At 36.9% G+C, this 20608-nt stretch overlaps 1 protein-coding gene across 1 annotated transcript in view; it reads right to left on the bottom strand.

The window, feature by feature from the left end:
* The window catches only part of MORC1 (MORC family CW-type zinc finger 1), a 191697-nt gene that overhangs the window by 72049 nt on the left and 99040 nt on the right, over positions 1-20608 (bottom strand). Inside the window, 3 exon segments of the mRNA XM_067035361.1 lie at positions 6388-6526; positions 11433-11538; positions 14863-14991. Coding sequence (XP_066891462.1) covers positions 6388-6526; positions 11433-11538; positions 14863-14991 — 374 coding nt within the window.

Here is a 20608-nt window from a genome sequence, read left to right as displayed (position 1 = left end):
AAGAGCCAAGATATGGAAACAACTTAAATGCCCATGGACAGATGAATGGATAAAGAAGATGTAGCATATATATATACAATGGAATACTAGTCCACCATAAAAATAGAATGAACTCTTGCCATCTGTGACAACATGGATATATCTAGAGGGTATTATGCTAAGTGAAATAAGTCAGACAGAAAAAGACAAATAACACATGATCTCACTTATATGTGGGGCGTAAAAAAAAAAAATGGACAAAGCAAAACAGAAACAGATTCATAGACACAAACTGGTGGCTGCCAGAGGGGAAGGGGATGAGGAAATGGGAAAAATAGGTGAAAGTGATTAAAAGATACAAAATTCCAGTTATAAAATAAATAAGTCAAGAGGATGTAGTGTACAGCATAAGGGATACCGTCAATAATATTGTAATAACCCTTTGTGGTAGCAGATGGTAGCTAAACATTGTGGTGATCATTTTGTCACATAAAAAATATTGAATCACTATGTTATACACCTGAAACTACTATAACACTGTATGTCAATTATAATTCAATAAAAAAAGAAAGAATTTGGACATGTAAATCAAGCTAAGGAGTTGAACAGCAGCAGTTCAACGTCTACTGTGCCCAACAATGAGCCAGATGTGATGGTGAGAGGTACATGAGAAGATGAACACATGATACCTGCCCTCAAGGAACTTCTACATTAGTTCCTCATGAGAGATAACATCTCGTCTGCTATGCTGTGAACACAGGGTCCACCAGGGTGAGTATATCATCCATTATCCTTTTTGGAAAGGCAATGCATCACCATAGAAAAATGGGATCTTTGTAGCAAGAGTAATAAAGTAAAACATTTCAATTACAGGGAGTATAGTAGCCTCTTGTTAGACAAGGGTCTTTAGGTGTCATAAATTTTAGATCATGGCAGTTTATGTAAGGAGGCTGAAAATTACTCAATGAATAAATATATTTTCTAAAGCATCTGTCTCCATAGTTATACAGATTTGAAATCTCAGCATCCTACACAATAATGACACATTAAAAAGATTAAATTCTAAATGGGAAAATGCATCCACACTCTTCATTATAAAGTTGTGCTCAGATATGCCATTTCAATTTGAAAAACACAGCTACAAGTTCAGCAAGGCTTCTTTGCTCCACATTTACTGCTAAAACAACCAATGTGGGAATTGCCAGACTATACAGTTTCAGGTGGTGTGTCTACATGAGCACCGCAGAAGAACAGAATGCTATTGCTGGAGTTCCTTTCCAACAGGCATGGAATTTTACAAAGGCTATTCATTTGACGCAAAAACTATGAAGGTGACAAATGAAATCCAAATGTAGTCTCTATACTCCCACTCAAATGCAACACTTTATTTTGACCAAGTGTAAGAACATTATGGTCTCCAAGAATAAATGCAGAAGATTTTAAGTCTAACCTACATAACTTCAACCAATCCAACGAAAAATATTTATTATCTTTCTACCTGTTTGTGAAGAATTCTTTGTACCTATTTATGAAGGAACAAATCAAATTGTTCCTTCAATCCTTCACTCGTTGTTTGGTGAACACCTACTCTGTAAAATGGCCAGGCCTAGGTGTTGTTGGAAACGCAATGAATAAGAATGGTCCCTTCTTTCAAAAATCTTATAGTCGAATATAGGAGACAGATCAGATACACAACTAACTATAATACCAGGTAGAAAGTGAAATATGCTCTTGAGAAAGACAAACATCAAGGGCAAAGGGGACTGGAAGGAAGGAGATATTTTTACAGGTAGGGAAATGAGAGAAAACTTCATACAGCAATGACATTAGTTTTGGATCTTGAAGGACTAGGGAAGGGGCAGAGGTCACTTCAGGAAAAATGGCAGGAATGAAGGCACTCAGCAGCATGGAGGTGGAGAAAGCAGATAAGGAACATGGGGCAGCTCAGTGGGAGAATGCTGCAGAAGGGAAGAAAGTCAGGCCAAAAAAGGAGTAGTGTCAGATTAGAGAGAGCCTGAACTATGGCTTCAGATGAGAAATAAACATTAATCAGAAAAGATTAATCCAGAAAGACCTAGAGAATATATAAGCAATACAGCACATTTGCACAAACATATTGATTATATAAATATACTACCCATTAACTTTACTTATGTACAAATGGGTAAATATAGAGCAGGCTTCATTCAGGCAATCAAGTTATCATCTGCCTTATAATGATTTGAAGACATTAAGTGGATTTGAAGTGATGCCAAAAATCCCTGAATGAAATGGACATAAAACTATATTCTATGTGTTTGATTATGACATAGTTGTCCTGTCGTACAATAGAAGGCAGAAGGGACTGTAAATTGAGAGTTAAAACTGAGAAAGTGGCAAAATTGAGGACTGGAAAGTCCTCAAATGCAGAGGACTTGACTCTGTAACTCTACCTTATGGTTTTAAAATTATTGTCTAGGTTTACTGCAAAACAGAATAACAATTATCTAGATGATAGCCCAATTAGTAGCTAAGCAATCACGAGATGATGAAAATGAAAATGCTTCATTGCTTGGCCAGCAGATGGCACTTGTCACTCGATATAGAAGGATGAGGGGAACCGTCGAGTTAGGAATTCACCTATTCAGAAAGGAGAAAAAGAATGCGCTGTTCCAGAAGCACAATTTATAAGGAGCCCTTGGCTTGCTTACACAGCTTAGCAATTACATCTTGGATTTAAGCCCTCCTATTAGGTTTACTGAACTTACACATTTCCCTTAACAAATATGATTTGCATTATATCAGTTTGTTACCTCTGTCAATGTTCTCATATCCTTTTTGTCTGTATTTATCATATGATACTGTGAGCAGATCAGTGCTGGAATCAGGCAAAAAGGAAACAAAGTCCAACTTCACCATTTAAAGATGTTTGACTGATTCAAGTTATCGAACTTCTCTGAAATTCACTCCCCTTCTGATGCTATAATTAATATAATTAGCTATAATGTTGTGGGGATTAAATATGATACCATCTGTGGAAATGACAGCTTTGGGCCTAGCTATTTCATTTTCTCCTAGAGGACAAGATCTAATCATTGAGGTACCTCTTCTACCAGAAAAGTTTTCTGGATCACTGTGAATATTCTGTAACTAGGGCATCCTGTTGGTAGGACACCTAAAATTTAGACTTTCGTCACTCTACATACCAGTAGGGGGTATGAGGGGTGGAAAAGAGGCTGTAGCTGCTGACTTCTGATACTAGTACCATAATACTACCCTTCCTACCATTATTCTATCCCTTTTGGTTGTCAATGACACAAAACCCAGAACCGAAGAATCTAAGATCCAGAAAGGTCTTTGATTTACCAAGTCAACATTTCATTTTCCAGATCAGGATGCCTTCTGCCACTAAAGCTGAAATGCAAGACAGTAAGAAACAGGGTGTGCAGACATAGGTCATTTTTATATTTGCTCCCCAGATTTAATCAATGGATAAGTAAGCCTTGGCAGTAGGAGACAGGAAGAGAGAAAAGGAGGTGGGCAAACCATAATTTTATGGCATGCAGCTCATTATTTCCTGATACTGAGAGACTGGGCACCATTAATAGACAGTGGAATCATGGTAATACACTAGCCGTTACTTGATTTTCCAGTGGTGCCTACCCTACACCTGAATCACATCTGCCCTGAACCTTAATGGCACCAACACTCTGTTTTTATAGCTTTCCCACCCTTCCTATGTGATAGTCTAACAGCACTTCTTCTAAAAAGCAGTCAGGAAGAAAGTAAATTCTGACTGAACATTGGATGGTTTTGAGTCTTTTTTCTGGCATCAGGCAGCTATCACCTAATTAGTTTTTGAATACTTTCATGATTTATTTTTGTGAAAGGGGAACTGAGGTCACCTTTCAGAGGTCCTCTATTCAGTAATTACCATATTTTATAATGAGTTACACAGTTTTTAAAAGACAAATATGTCACACAAATGCTGACTTTATTTTTAAAAATACATAAGTTTAGCATGTAATTTAAAAAATTGGTACTATGAAGGAACAAGCCCATGCTCATCTCCAAGTTTACGTTTATAATGTTCTTCTCACTTATAATGCCCTGTACTTTCCCTTTATTTACCCTAAACAGACTTCAAGATACAAGTTAAGTGCCACTTCCTCTATGAAACGTTTTTGAATGAAGCTGCCCTCACTATCTCCTTGTAATAAACTTATAATTTAGTTTCCACTATGATCAGACAAGTAGTAAACTAGTACTGCCTTACAGTAGTGGCTATCTTTTAAATAGCTGTCAGACTTGGTCCTTAAAGGGACTGTATATTATCTGAGGGCATATTTTACTTCGTGATTCAACAACTATGTGTTGAGTACCTACTACATGCCAGGCAGTGTTTTTGGTAATACAGACAGTGAACAAAACCAAAACCAGCCTTGCAGTCACAGGGCTTACATTCTGGTGTTAGAGTCACTCTATTCCCCACCATGCTTAGCATGGGACAGACCCAAGGGCAAGTATGTGTTCAATGACCACATCAAAATCAACTGGTTGCCCATGGTTAGGTGACCCCTAGCCAAACTTTTCCTTGACTGTCACAAAAACAGGGTCAGTGAAGGACCCTGCAGGCTGGAAGTGTGTTAAAGATGCAAGGATTGGGACTTCCCTGGTAGGCCAGGTTAAGAATCCACACTTCCACTGCAGGGGGCACAAGTTTGATCCCTCGTTGGGAAACTAAGATTCCACATGCCGAACGATGTGGTCAAAAAAATTAAAAAGGAAAGAAGAAAAAAGATGTGAGGATTATTCTCACACAACGGGGTAGGGGAGGATGGTGAAGAGCCTTAACAACCTTTCAACTGGTAGGAGTATGTTTCTATTTAAGTCCTGCCAAAACTTCTTTGTTTATATCTAAAGCAGACTGAATCTATAAACCTGGCTCAAATTTTTTATGAAAAAATCAACTACCAAGAAAGAAAGAATAAGTAGAACAGATGGCCCAAATCTGTTACTCCATCAGCCTCTATCAAAATCTCTACGTCAGTGATGAATAAAACATCCAATCCCAAACAAAGAAAAAGTAGTTAAGACTTAGTGATTGGCACTATCGCTATCCAAGGGTCAGCTCTGACCTCTGTAAGAAAAGAAATATCCAGAGACTGCAATAAAGATAAAATCAATTCAGGATGTTTTGAATGCCTTCACAAAGCTACAAGAAGTGGTAAGCAAAATAAGGAACAAAACAAATTAAGATATTTCACACTGAAAAGATTTGACTTCACTTAATTGTTTATAAAAATAACCACAGGTGGTGATATTTTTACATCTGACCTGTTATCAAAACCACAACCAGATACTCTAAGAATTGTAAAAAGTTGAGCCACTTTTAGGGATTGAAGAATGCTTAGGAGAGTATGTTTCTAAATAACTCTCAGTTATCTTCCCAAAAGAAACCCTGAGACTCCAGACTAAAAAGGGAGGGTCAGTTTTGTTGTCTGTAATCACAGGTGCTGGCTGACCTGCATGGCAGATCCCCTGCAAGGTGGGAGTGGTAAGAAGATGAAGCTGGGGTAGAAAAGAAAGTTGATCTTCTAAGAACCCAGGAATACATGTAATAATCAGGTGGTAAGCCTGGATATCTTAACTCCCACCCAGGAAGGCAGTTTTCTACTCAAATAAGCATTTTATTTCCTGACATTTACACAGGAGTCAACATATTTGGACATACGTTGCAGACCTCCTCAACTCCTGTTTGAGGAGCTTGACAGGCTACACAAATAAAAAATGCTGAAGTTGGGTGCTAAATCTATAAACAGAGATGCAATTAATTTATTAGTTAAGAGATTAAAACAAGAATTCTGCATGCCACTTTTTCTTTCACTTGCAATTGTCATGGTTACCTACATTTACTGATAGTAATATTTTATTTATTGAATTTTCTTAATAATTAAATACGACTTTAAGTTGCTGTATTAATAGGCTGATATTTTAAAAGAACAACTCTTTATCTCAAAAACCCAGGGAAGAAGCCCAAAGAAATAAAAAGAGCCTAATCTTTGAGTCATACAGACCAGTGTCCCAAACTTGACCCTGTGACCTTCAACACGCTGGTTGACTTCTACATCCTAGACTGGAAATATTTTCCCCTGTTCTTCACACGCACTGTTGTGGAGATGGACTTCGTTCGATATCACATACAAAGTGTAGTATTATTTGAAGAAGTTCTCTTCCTTTCTGGACCTCTGGAGTACTTGTGATCACCTCTAGAACAGTCCTTAGATCCAAAATTAAAAGGAGGTGACAAAAAAAGATGAAAAAAAAGAAGCTACGTATTTTACTCGGGTAAACCACATCAGTCAGTTTGCACACACAAAATCAACAGCTCAAGACTCTGGGTAGATTTTGGAAAGAATAACAGCTCACCTGTCGATGAGGTTCTGCCAGTCGATTTTGATACCTCTGGACTGACTGTCGAAGTTGCTTGTCTTTCTCATTTTTTGATGGCGATACTGTGCTCGTAGTGCCCAGCGGGATGGAAGGTAGATGTTGTGTCTTTTGACAACTTTTCACAATCAAAAAGTACAAGAGATAACATCAGGAGGAAATACAAAACTATTTACTGTCCGTAAAAGATGATTTACTTCTACCAGGAGTAACTCTCTGGCTTATATCCAAAACTCAAATGCAGCATTGCTCAAATAGAGCATTATATTGAGAACTTTGGTAATACATGACCTTAAATCTCCAATTTGCTTGGAAAAGAACTTACTGGAAAATGTGGAGGGTAGTATATATTTATGAGAATGGGAGAATATTCATTATTTACTAATGCTTCATTTATCCTGCGTTATCATGAAATGAGGCCTTTTGCAAAAATGGTTTTTAGATAATTAAAGCTTACCTTATTACTACCAAGCATTTTTTTCCTTCCAAAAAATTTTGGGATTGAAATCTATATGTCTCTGTAAACTACACCAAATAATTCTGCTTCTGAAACACAGAGATCCTTCGTTTGATGACTCAGAATCACTGTGAAGACCAGCAACTACCGTGATGGGAGGCGGTACTCAGGGACCACCTTGGGGGTTATGGAGCCACGTAGTGGAGCCCTTCATCAAGCAGCCTGGTGACCTGATGCAGCACCCTAGCATCCTCCTCTCCCTGCTGCTGTCAGTGCACCTGCTGCTGGTGGACACTCTGCTTCCCAGCCTTACTGATGTGCTGTCTCCAACCACTAGTAGGTTAATACATGTATTATTGTACATAGTCAAGTAGAATTGTGTTTTAATTGCAATAAAAAGGCTGTGCATGAGGGCATCCATCTTTATGGTTACAAAAAATACTAATGCTTTTTGAGACATATGGTTGGAGAGGTTTGAGGCCTTTTTTTTTTTCCTACTTCTGGTTTCATGGCTATGTTTTGGGGAGCTGAGCTAGCCAACTTATTGAAAAATTGAGATATCATCTTATTCACTTTAGTCTGGAGGCTTGGCAGAGACAAGAAGTTCCATTCCCATTGGACATGGCCTCAATTCAGGGCATGGCTGGGGACATGGTGGGGGGGTGGGGGGATGGAACAAAATGCCAAGGTCGATTCTTAGAGCCTGCTTTACACAAGAATGTAATGATTCTTACATGCATTACAATAATTTCATTACAATAATGTAACGATAAAAATCATGTACCAATAATTTCTCATCATTGGTAGGTACCAAAAAGAGGGGGGAGTTCATGTTCTAAAATAAATGGGTATTAAGCTAGGAAAGGGAGGAGGAGGTTGAAAATAGAGAAAAGAACTTCTCCCACCTGAAACAGTGTAGGAAAAGCAAAGCGTATCATACCCACTATATTTCTCTATTTCTCAAGGCTGCAGCATATACTTGTCTTGCTCCCACCAGCAGAGAAGAGTGAGGACTACAATCAAATTCAAATACTGCTGTGAAAAAACACTTAATTCCACCCACATATGGTATTTGTTTTTACTGTTATTTTCAAAGAAAAGTGGTAGGTGAACAAATCAGGGGACACCTACACACATATATATATATATATATATATATATATATATATATATATATATATATATATATATAAAACCACCTGCAGTGTTCGTTTGAAGACATCTGTGGGGTGGTGCCTACACAGGTTTCTATTTCATTTGAGAAAAGACCCTTGTGGCGGCATTAAGTTTTTCTTCAGAAAAGAGAAACCTCAGATATATTATTAAAATGCAGTCCATCCAATTGTCCACAAAGATTTTTAGAAACAAATTAAATTTTAATATGAAATACAAGCCACAGATATTTTTTAACATCCTTTTCAAAATTCAGACTTTGGGGTTTAGTCACATGATAGGCATCATTTTTACCCTGCTGGTGAACCCTATTTTCAATACAGAGAAATGCATAGAACGAATGTAATGGAAGCACACTGATATTTATTTCTTGGGCACTGTGACAAAAATGTGTAGCCTCCCTCTGTGCTTAAGGTGGAAAACAAAAAGAGGCTTCGGTGTTCTGAAAAAGAATGGCTCCTTTTTACCCTGCCTGGGTCACCAACTCTAAATACTACCGTTTGTAAAATGGTATGTTTTGTCACCATAAAGTATTTGTCTGGAATTAGGCTTCCTGAGATAAGGATCTCTCTGGAGAGTCCGTGATGTAGTAAGGCAGAAGGAACACAGGTTTTGCATCAAAGTGCTTGGCTTCAAGTGTCAAGTTTAGGGAGGAATCCTGGACAGGTCACTGGACTTCCCTTAACCTCACTGTTTTCTCCTCTGAGAAATGGAAAAAGCTCACGTGATTACTGTAAAGATGAAATGACATCATGTGCAATCGCTATGTAAGAGTGAGCTATTATTATGTCTCCTGCCCCAGTGCTGGTTACATGGACGTTGTTCACTCAAATGGTACTCAGTGGCATTAACCCTGAGGACAATTGGCAATTAACTGCTGACAATAAACCGTATTTTCTGTAAACACAGACGATGCCACTTTTCGCCCCATTACTCTGTCCTTCCGCTCATCAAATGTTGCCTAATAAATAACTATGTTTCACGTCTCATCACTTTAACACACTTATTTTATATGATTCTATCCAAATCCAATAGCACATATGTAACAGGGTTTTGCTATTTCATGGCTTAGTCTCAAATTATGCACGGCCCATCCAAACATACTGAATCGGAGGACTGAGTGAGGTCATCAGATCAACTCCTCTTCCCTTGGGAATCTTCATCTGCATCGCTGTTAACGATCTCCCATAAAGGAAGTGTCCGCTCTCAAGAAACTGCCCTTATAATCAGGGGTTTTTCTCTACAGCTCCCATTTCTAAATCTCTTGCTATCACTTTAAGCATATTTTTTGTCCTAATCTTTTCAGTGGAAATGAAATACAGATGGTCAAAATTATGTCAGTATATTTAAAGAATCAAGGACTTAAGAAATTATAAATATAAGAAGATTTTTTGCATTTCAGGCTTTTAAGGTCCATCAGTTTTCTGCCAACATGGCAAATTTATCTTGCCTGTCATCACAAGTGGCAGTGTTTTGATGCGTAAAAGAGAATTAATACAGTTCTGAAACTAATTTTATAACATTCTGTGATGGCATCATCACTTTTCAAGGAGAAGAGGGGGCAACCATGCCAATTCAAGGAAAATAGTAAGTTTGAGAAAAGGGAAGCTACAGAGGACAGATTCCCAGTTCTGAGGGTCCGAGAAGGCCTAAGACTGGGGTGAGAAGTGATGGGTATATGGTTAGAATGTAGGGAGGAATCTAAATTCTCATGGCTTGTTACCAAGGGGCCCCCAGTGACCAGGGACTTAGATTGCCCTTACAAGGGGCTCAGTTGGACCTAGAAAACCTGCAGAAGGTACTATTATTACACTCCATCCTAGGTGATGGGAAGATGAGTTAAAGAGAGGTTATATCATTTGTCCAAGGCTTCAGAGGCTAATGAAACCAGGAGTCAAACCCAGGCAGTCTGGACCCAGAGTGTGAACTCTAAACACTATATCCTACACTGTATGAAAGTTCTGAGCTCACAGAAAGTGATTAATATTATTAACTTTTTTTTTTGACAGTTGCGGACTTGGACCAATTTTACTTACATTTCCTAGCACAAGGCTTTCCATGCAGAAATTTTAAAATCAAAACCAAAACAACAACAAAAAAACTCCTCTTAAACAACACTTGGGTGAAAATCATGACAATGACAATGAAAACACTACCTATTCTTAATACTGAAACTGAGCCACCACTGTGTTCCTACTTGGGAGATATTTAAGTTACAAGTTAGGACTAGAATCAGGTTGGGAGTTAGAAGACCTGGACCAGTGGCTTCATAAACAGGCTTCTCACCCCCCATTTTGGGCTTCAATTTCCATTTATCTAAAATTAAGAAGTGAGATTATATCACTGTTTTATAATCATGCTCCCTGGAGCTCTAAGGTTTTTAGAGAGAGTAGGGACAGAAATGAGAAGTGGATACCTCTGGCCCCCAGATTCTCAATCTCCAATTCAATCAGGACAGTTCTGTTTTTATCTGTTTTATACACTTGAGGTCAGAGAAAAATTTTATTTGGGGGAGAAAAAAAAAAGGTTCTGCTGCAAACCAAGAGAAGGGAGACTGAAAAACCCCTTGGGCCATGTGAAATCTAAGAGCCCTTGTCACCTCTGACATTTTTCATTAATCTCTAAATATGATTAACCTGGAGACTCCAGGTGGAAGGGGTTTTAGTAGTAGTTTCTAAATGTTTTCTTCTTTCTAATTTTTATTCAGTTGCTCTTTTTTTTTAAATTCAGGGCTGGATAAAAATAAACAAGAGTTATTACCCTAATGTCTTTATTAGCAACATTGATCCACTTATCTAGGTCAAAGTACTTAGAAAAAACTCCATGGAAAAGCGATGCTTCACTTAAGGGTGCCTTTGTTAAAGGGGAGTATTAACTCTTTTGCCCACAAGGAAAAGAAGTAAGTCAGAAAGGGCTTGTAATAACATTGACATTCATCAATATTTAGTTGGGTTTTTTTCCTGTTTTAGTCTGAACTTCTTCCTCCAAAAGCACAAAGCAATGGAATCAATATATGACTTAAATAGGAAAAGCACATAGTCTAACAGTTTAGTGCCTCTAGAGACACCCTCTAGATAAGACTCCTGCAGGATAAGATTGTACATTGTGTGTAAATGAACTGGAAGGCAGAACTCTTAAACACCAGGGTAGGTCTCCCGCCAGTGGAAGCAGAGAGCTGCACATCAAATGCTGACAAAAAGTTACACCCAGGACTCTCTTAACTTGATGGAAAAGAGCACTAACGAAATATCCTTCCAGAGGTGGCAAGGGGCTAGAAAGAGTTAGAAGAGATGACAGCTAGTAAGCTAAAAATTATCTATGTATCCAGTTTCACACATATATATTTTAGGAATTAAAAATGAATAAAGAATTTTAGAAAACTATCAAAAACTACCTGTTTTCCAAGAGGTTAGCGTTATTAGCACAAATCCAGATGTCAAAAATTTCTTTCTCCTGATAATTAGTAGAGGGAGGCAAGACTCTCCATTTAAGGCAAAGATCTAAAATAATCAAAACAAAACCACATACATACAAGAAAGACCACATTCAGAAGTGAATCTAACATAGTAAGATGTCAGGTTGCATATACCGAAAGCATGAGGTATTTCAATCCAAAGACAAGTGAATCCTTGATCATATACCTTTATATTTGATGGCACAAATAGTTCAGGATTCTATGAGCTACCCTAGGACACCATCAATAAATTATTATTGGTGCTGCTGTTATTATTATTATTGCCATTATTGCTTAAGTTCTTTCCAGTTGGTTTCTACTAGTTTCAGCCAGAAGAATCTTAATAGGTCCCTCTTCACATCTTCTCAAACCATATGAGGACTTCCAGTGACCTGACTCTCCCATTTTTTCTGACCTATTATCTATCTGCCAACAATACCACTGTTCATCTCCAACCACATGACTAACATAACAAGGAAAATCAAGCTCTCTCTACCATTTACACATAGTTCCTTGCTCTGCATTTTTTTTTTTTTTTTTACAGCTCTTATCCTACTCTCCAGTCTACAGTCTTGACTTCTTTATCCCTTTCTCCCTTTCAGTCCCTCCTGGTTTTTAGGACTAAGGCACTCTACTCTCCCCAGGCTATTCCTCACTTTAATCCTGAGTTCCCTCCAGACCCACTGTTAATGGCTCTTGGGTGAATACTTCCCTCTGCTCATATAAGATGGACGCAGTCTGCACAGTGGTTAAGAATCTGAATAGCCCAGAAAATTAAAGTTACGGCAAACTCACTCATTTTTGTAATTCCCACAACCAACATCTACATCTCAGACTGCATCTGGCAACACAACAGCAAGCACCAGTTTTTAACAGAGTAGCCCTCACATTAAATGAAACCATCATAGACTATATTGTACAGTTACGTTGCTAATTTTCCTTTGAAATGTAAAATATTGTAAGCTTTTTTTTTTTGGTCAAAAGTGGTAACATCTTAACATACAAATAAAAACCTTTTTGTAGTTGTAAGATTTAGCTTATAAATCATTCAAATTGAAGTGAAAGATTACCAGGTCATTGTTAATGACTTAGTCTATTAAGAATATACGTATTTTTGTAAAGGAAAAGCACTTGTAGATATTTAATCAGTACTATATGTCTGTTTTGAAGAAATAAAATGCTGCTTAGAGATTCTCTTTAAATATTTTCTATTTTTGTGCTCAAATGTATTTTCTGTTGATCTATGGAATGTTCTGTACAAAGCTGTATGGTTGTACTGTTGGGCTAGACACTTTTGTTTTTTAAAATCTGTACTTAGCCAAATGTATCTGACCATATTAAAATATAGTATCTTTGTTATTAAAAATTTAATTGCAAAAAAGAAAGAATCTGAATAGCTCCACAATGAATACCTCTGTATCTCAGAAAAATTACTGTGCTATGTTTCAGTATCATCATCTGTAAAAAGAGATTAATATTACTACTTACCTAAAAGGGTTCCTGAGGATTATATGAAATAATAACAATGATAAAAGCCAACACTGCTAGGTATTATCTGTGATGGTTACTTTTATGTGTCAATTTGATGTGGCCAATGGGTGTCTGGATATTTGGTCAAACATTATTCTGAGTGTATCTGTGAGGGTGTTTTGGATGAGATTAACATTTGAGCTGGTAGAATGAGTAAAGCACACTGTCTTCCCTAATATGGGTGGGCCTCAACAAATCAGTTGAAGGCCTGGATAGAGGGAAAAAAAAAAAAAAAAAACTGACACTCTTGCAAGTAAGAAGAAACCTCTGACTGTCTTGAACTGAGACATCAGTTTTTTCCCGCCTTCAGACTAGAACTAAAACATCGGCTCTCCCTGGGTATTGAGCCTGTCAACATTTAGACTGGAACTACATCATCAGGTCTCCTGGTTCTCAGGTCTTAAGACTCAAACTGGAATTAAACCAATGGCTCTTCTAGATCTTCAGCTTGCTGACTACAGATCTTGGGAGTTGTCAGCCTACTTAATCATGTGAGCCAATTTCCTATAATTAATATCTATCTAACTATCCATTCATCCGTCCATAAATCTATCTATCCTATTGGTTCTCTTTCTCTGGCGAACCCTAATACACTATCCCAAGCACTTAGTAAACTTTACATGTGTGAATTAATTGTATTTTCACAAAACTTCATGATGTAACTACAAATACTAACCTCATTTTATAAATAAGAAAACTGAGGCTTAGAGAAGTTAAGGAATTTGCCCAATTCACACAGCTCTCAGGTACTGGAGATTAGATTCTGGCAGTACCTTGCACATATCAAAAACACTGTCATTTTTAGCCAGTAATATTACCATCCAATAGGCTGTTGCATATAGTCATCAATTTCCTCAGTTATACCTTCTAAGCATCTGTCTGTCATTTGTATTCCACTTAAATCTCACTGCCATGCCTTTATTCAGACATTTACAATTTCTCACCTGGATCCTGGATTATGCCAGTAGTCTCGTCAGAGGTCTGACCCAACCTCTGCTCTAGCCCTCCTCCAAATCATCCTGCACTAAGCTGCCAGAGCAACCTTACTACAAGTGACACCTAACCAGTCACGTCCTCTTTGGACCACCCCAGGCTCAAGGTTGGGGAGGTGTTCCCTTGGCCCTGTGTAAATAGCTACAGGGTGATTTTTTGTTTGCTTGACTGCCTTCCCCACTGAATGGCCAATTCCCTGCAGACAGTAGAGACACATAATAAGTGTTCAATGCTTCAATGATATCACTCTCCTTCTGAAAAACTTCCGGTGCCTCTCCATTGCTTAATAAAGTAAAAACTCCTTATCCTGGCATTCAAGGCCATTTAACATGTTTACTCAACCTAACAGTTTTGTCTTTTATTATTTATTCATCATTCATTCAGTCAGTAGTCAATTACTAAGTACCTACTCTTATTTAACATAGTGTTAAGTATTAAAAATAGAAAAATGACTGTTTCTATTATCCCCCAGAAAAATATTAGCTGAAGTATACACCTGATATTAACACAGATTTCCAGCTACGTCTCTGCCCTTCAAAAGTCTACTTTAAAGACCATGGCAAAGCTACCTCTGTCATGAAGCCTTGTTTTTAATCTCCTCCTCTCCCCTTTCTTTGAACCCTCAAACAACTTTGGGCCTCTTTTACATCATTTACACTATTTTCACCTCTATTACAATTATCTTCATACTCATCTTAACCTTTCTCCTATAGACCCTAATCTCCTTGGAAGCGAAAACCCTGTCTTACCCACCTTTGTCTTCCTCATGCCCTATTTTTTAACACAACAACTTGCATATTAGGCTCTACCTAAAAGTTTGCTAATTGGAATGAAATTTAACACTCACCACACTGAATAATGAATGGGATGGCTATGGCCTGTCTTCTTTGATATTGAATAGAATCTGAAGATTTCTCCACGTCCTTATTATTCAGGTATCCAAGTTCATTACAAAACAACGTTAGATTTCTATTACCTAAAAAAAAAGAAAGAAAAAAGCAGGCAAAGAATAATGAAAGAAAATAAAATCAGTAAGATAAAGATGATAAGCAAAGGGAAATTTGGATATAAACACATGTATATACAATACGATCTCGAACATGTAAAAACTAATACATATACAGAAATAAGTGATTAAAATATTTGACACTGGTTTCCTCTGAGTATGGGTGAAATTTGTTTCCTGCTTTACACTTTCTTGCATTTTTCCAAACTATATGTAATAAAAACGCAACATCTTTATAATAAAACTGAACACAATTGCAGTTATAAAAATAATACACACTTTTATTGTTGCAATAAAATACATTGACACTTAAAACTTTTTTCTTAAATACTCCTAGGAGGGACTGCACTGATTAAACTTAAAAGCCACCCTTAAGACTATTGATACAAATATTTATCATCTCGTCTCACAGAGTTTCTATTTTATCTTTGGTTCCTTTCTCTTCTAGTCTCTATTGTTTATGCCCTACCCTTGCCCTAGTTCTAAACTTCCTCCTTGCTTAGAACAGTACTTGTCATGGAGGCCCATTCAGGAGTCCTCCTTAAGAGGCTCTTATCTGTTGATCCAGCAATTGCACTGCTAGGAATCTTCCCTACAAACAAACAACACAATGGCCGTATATATCATAGCACTGCTTGAATAGAAAACAAAAAAACAAACAAAAAAAACCCCTGGAAACAAGGTAAAAGTCCAGAATAGGGAACTGATAAATCCCATTTTCAAACAAGGGAACATTAGATAAACTTTAAAACACGGAGTTAGAGCTAAATATATTATTGCATCAAGATCTCCAAGACAGAGTTTTAATAATAATTTTTTTAAAAGATGTAAAACAGCAAACCTAGTATAATCAACTTTTGTAATGTAAAAAGAGAACATATACGTATAAAATTTTGAAGGACACGTTTTTCTTTTCCTAAAAGGACACAAAAGAAAGTTTTAATAGTGGATACCATTGGAGAAAGGACAGAGGTAGAGAGGAAGGCAGGGGAAGGTACTTTCACTTCTTTTTTTAAACTTTCTGAACACTTTGAGTATTTTTACATGTGCATGTATTACTTTAAAAATACTTTTTTGAAAAAAGCATCCACATTTACCGTTCTGTCCAATATGGTAACCAACTGGCCACATGTGGCTACCGAGCATTGAAATGTGGCAGATACAGAACATTTCATCAATGTACAAAGTTCAAAAAGTAATATTCTAAAATATATACCTTGGAAATAAAATACACGAAATAGGGCCAGCCTTACATCAACCTTAACAATTGACTGTGTAATCCAGGCAAAATACGAATAAACATCTTTACACCTTCCTATACCTTTTAAAATTTAGGTTCAGAACGCTATGTGCCTTTAAGACCAGCAGGGAAGGAACTCAGTCTTCAAAAGGGGCTTTGCAATTGAGCTGGGCTGACAGCTACCCTCACAAATTCCCTGGTCTCCTACCTTGTTTCTTCACAAAATCCCTACCAGCTCTTGCCTCAGATTTCCCTTTGGATTCTGCTTCTTGAGCTTTTCTCAACTCAAACTTTTGGTTTTCTGCTCTTCGCTCAGCATTTGGTATTGGCCCAGCCCAGACCACTTTTTTGCTGCACACCAGATCCTGAAACACTCTTTAGTGTCTGGACAGGGCTCGTGAGACCTTGTTCTATGATTTCCACATGAACTACTCAGTTCTTATTATGTCAAGGCAGGAAGTGCTGTAGATTAAAGTCAGGTGACTTTGAGTGCTGTCTACCACAGATTTATTGTGTAATTGTGGGAAAGCCAGTAAATTTTCTTATCCATAAAGTGAGTGTTTACAATAACTTGCCTTACACAGTTATCACTAAGAATAAATATGAAGGTGCATTAAAAACAGTAGTGCTGTGCAGAAATTTAAGTTACTACTGTTCTGTATTTGTTCTCTCTCTAAATGTTACTTCCCCAAGAAGACCTCACCTTTGCAAACAAACTGTGCTTTATCACTATGCATGCCCTCGACTCAGAACTCAGCAACCTGCACCTAATAAGCCCTCAAAAAATCTTGCTGCCATTCTTGATAAAATAGCTCATTAATGTTTTGTTTGGGATAAAATGGAAGTGAAATAGCATCTCTCCCTGAAAACATTAACTAATCACAGTTAACACAACCCAGCAAACTTATAAAACGAAGATCAACTGTGAATCCCAAAGTAAATATTTTAAGAGCGATAAAACTACTAGCATGTTAGAAACACAGGCACATGCCTCTCAAGGGTGGGGTGATACCTGCTCTGTGGTCACACCACTCTTACAATGCTTACACGTTACATTTCAGTTCACTTTATGTCTATTTTCCCTCTAGAAAGTGAAATCCTTGAAGACAATGGCTATGTTTAGGATCTTGCTTTCAGTAGCTGACACTCAGAGCTTAACGTTTACTTATAAGACTAAATAATACTAAAGAATTACCAGCTATCTTTCAAAGATATAAATGAAAACACTCAGTAGCCCAACATCTAATGACCAGGACTGATAGAAGATATTATACTATTCAAAGTAGATATCAGGACAAAGGAAATAACTAGAGATATTCAATCTGGGAATCAGAAATTGCTTTTCCTAACTGCCAATGGAACTTTTTTTTTCCTTCAGATAGCAGCTACTCCAATATGCATAATTTATATGTTATTAAAACAAATTTCCATGGAGTGGACCCTGAAGACTAGGTAGATGCTTCAGCAAGTGGATAAGTAAGTTGGGCAGAGAAACGGCAGTAGGAGGAAACATACCACACCAGTTTCTGTTTTCTTTCATGTGTTACTCAGTCTGTAGAGATTTATACAACTATCCTGAGAAAAAAATTCCTCCCATACAAGGGAACTCCCAAAAGTCTATCAGTGGATTTTTCAGCAGAAACCTTATAGATCAGGCAAGAGTGGGATAATATAATCAAAGTGCTGAAAGAAAAAAATAACCTGCCAACCATGAATACATTACCTGTATTGAAGCTATCCTTCAGAAATGAGGGAGAAATAAAGAATTTCCCAAACAAACAAAAGCTGAGGGAGTTCATTATTAGACTTGCCTTACAAGAAATGCTAAAGGGAGTTCTTCAAGCTGAAATGAAAGGAAACTAATTAGTAACTTAAAAATGTGAAAATAGGGCTTCCCTGGTGGCACAGTGGTTGAGAATCCACCTGCCAATGCAGGGGACACGGGTTTGTGCCCTGGTCTGGGGGGATTGCACATGCCGTGGAGCGGCTGGACCCGTGAGCCATGGCCACTGAGCCTGTGTGTCCAGAGACTGTGCTCCTCAACGGGAGAGACCACGGCAGTGAGAGGCCTGCGTACCACACACACACACAAAAAGTGAAAATATAAAACTCACTGGTAAGGGTAAGTATATAGTCAAGTTCAGAATACTCTAATTCTGTAATGATGGTATATAAATCACTTAAATCTAGTATAAAGATTAAAAGACAAAGTATTAAAAACATAGCTACAATATTTATTAATGAATACACAATATTAAAATATGTAAATTGTGAAATAAAGAACATAAAATGCTTGTGGGGGGAGGGAGTAAAACAATTGAGTTTTTATATGTGATAGAAGTTAAGTTGTTGTAAACTTAAAATAGACTGTTATAACTATAACATGTGTTATGTATGCCTCATAACCACAAAGCAAAAACATATAGCAGATGTACAAAAGATAAAGAGAAAGGATTCAAAGTATAATACTACAGAAAATTATCATATCACAAAGGAAGAGACCAAGAGAGGAAAAAAGAAACAAAGGAACTACAGAACAGCCAGAAAACAATTAATAAGATGGCAATAGTAAATCCTTATCTATCAATAATTACTTCAAATATAATTTGTATTTATTTGTAATTAAATTCTCCAATCAAAAGATGTAAAGTGACTGAATAGATAAAAACCAAGACCCAACTATATGATGTCTATAAAAGACTCACATCAGTTTTAAGGCCACACATAGGCTCAAAGTGAAGTGATGGAAGAAAAGATACCGTGCAAATGGAAACCAAAAGAGAGCAAGGGTAGCTATACTTATATCAGACAAAACATACTTTAAGTCAAAAACTGTAGGAAGAGAAAAAGAAGGTTATTATTTAACGATAAAGATGCTGATTCATCAAGAGACTATTAACAATTGTAAATACATACACCCAATATCAGAACACCTAAATATATAAAGCAAATATTAACAGATCTAAAGGGAGAAACAGACCGCAATGCAACAATAGTAGGAGTCTGCATTACCCTTCTTTTAACAATGGATAGGTCATCCAGAGATAAAATTATAAGAAAAAATGGACTTGAACTATACATTAGATAAAATGGACCTAACAGACATACACACAATATTTCATCCAATAGCAACAAAATAAACATTCTTCTCAAATGCATATGGAATATTCTCCAGGATAGATCATATGTTAGGTCACAAAATAAATCTTAACAAATTTACAAAGACTGAATCATATCAAGCATCTTTTCTGACCATAATGAAACTAGAAATCAACAAGAGGAAGAAAGCTGGAAAATTCACAAATAGATGGAAATTAAATAATGAACTACTGAACAACCAAGGAGTCAAAGACGAAATCAAAAGGGCAAAGGAAACAACCCATTTACCATCACATCAAAAAGAATGAAATACCTGGGAATAAATCTACATAAGGAGGCAAGAGACTTATACTCTGAAAACTATAAGACACTGATGAAAGAAACTGAAGATGACACAAACAAATGGAAAGATATACCATGCTCTTGGATTGGAAGAATCAATATTGTTAAAATGACCATACTACCCAAGGCAATCTACAGATTCAATACAGTCCCTATCAAATTACCAATGGGGTTTTTCATAGAACTAAACAAATAATTTAAAAATTTGTATAGAAATACAAAAGACCCCGAAGAGCCAAAGCAATCTTGAGAAAGAAGAACAGAGTTGGAGGAATCAGGTTGCCTGATTTCAGACTATACTACAAAGCTACAGTCATCAAAACAGTATGGCAGTGGCACAAAAACAAAAATAGCGATCAATGGAACAGAACAGAAAGCCCAGAAATAAACCCACACATAGCGATAAACACCTACATTAAGAAACAAGAAAGATCTCAAATAGCCTAATTTTATACCTCAAGGAGGTAGAAAAAGAACTAAGCCCAAGTTAGCAGAAGGAAGAAAAGAGCAAAGATCAGAACAGAAATAAATGAAATAGAGAACAGAAAACAATAGAAAAGATCAATGAAACTAAGAGCTGCTTTTTGAAAAGATAAACAAAATTGTAAAACTGTTATAAGACTAGCTAAGAAAAACAGTGAAGACTCAAATAAATAAAGCCAGAAATGAAAGAGGGGACATTACAGCTGATACCACAGAACTATCAATACAAAGGATCTTAAGAGACTGCTATGAACAATTATATGCCAACAAATTATATAACCAAGAAGAAATGGGTAAATTCCTAGAAACATATGAACTACCAAGACTGAATCATGAAAAAATAGAAAATATGAACAGACCAAGAGTGAGTAAAAAGATTGAATCAGTAATCAAAAATCTCCCAGCATTTTTTGATTGGTTTTA

This window comes from Kogia breviceps, chromosome 5, assembly GCF_026419965.1.
Source record: "Kogia breviceps isolate mKogBre1 chromosome 5, mKogBre1 haplotype 1, whole genome shotgun sequence".
Taxonomy (NCBI): Eukaryota; Metazoa; Chordata; class Mammalia; order Artiodactyla; family Physeteridae; genus Kogia; species Kogia breviceps.
Note: the sequence above shows the minus strand (reverse complement) of the source record. Positions and strands in the feature narration are given on the sequence as shown.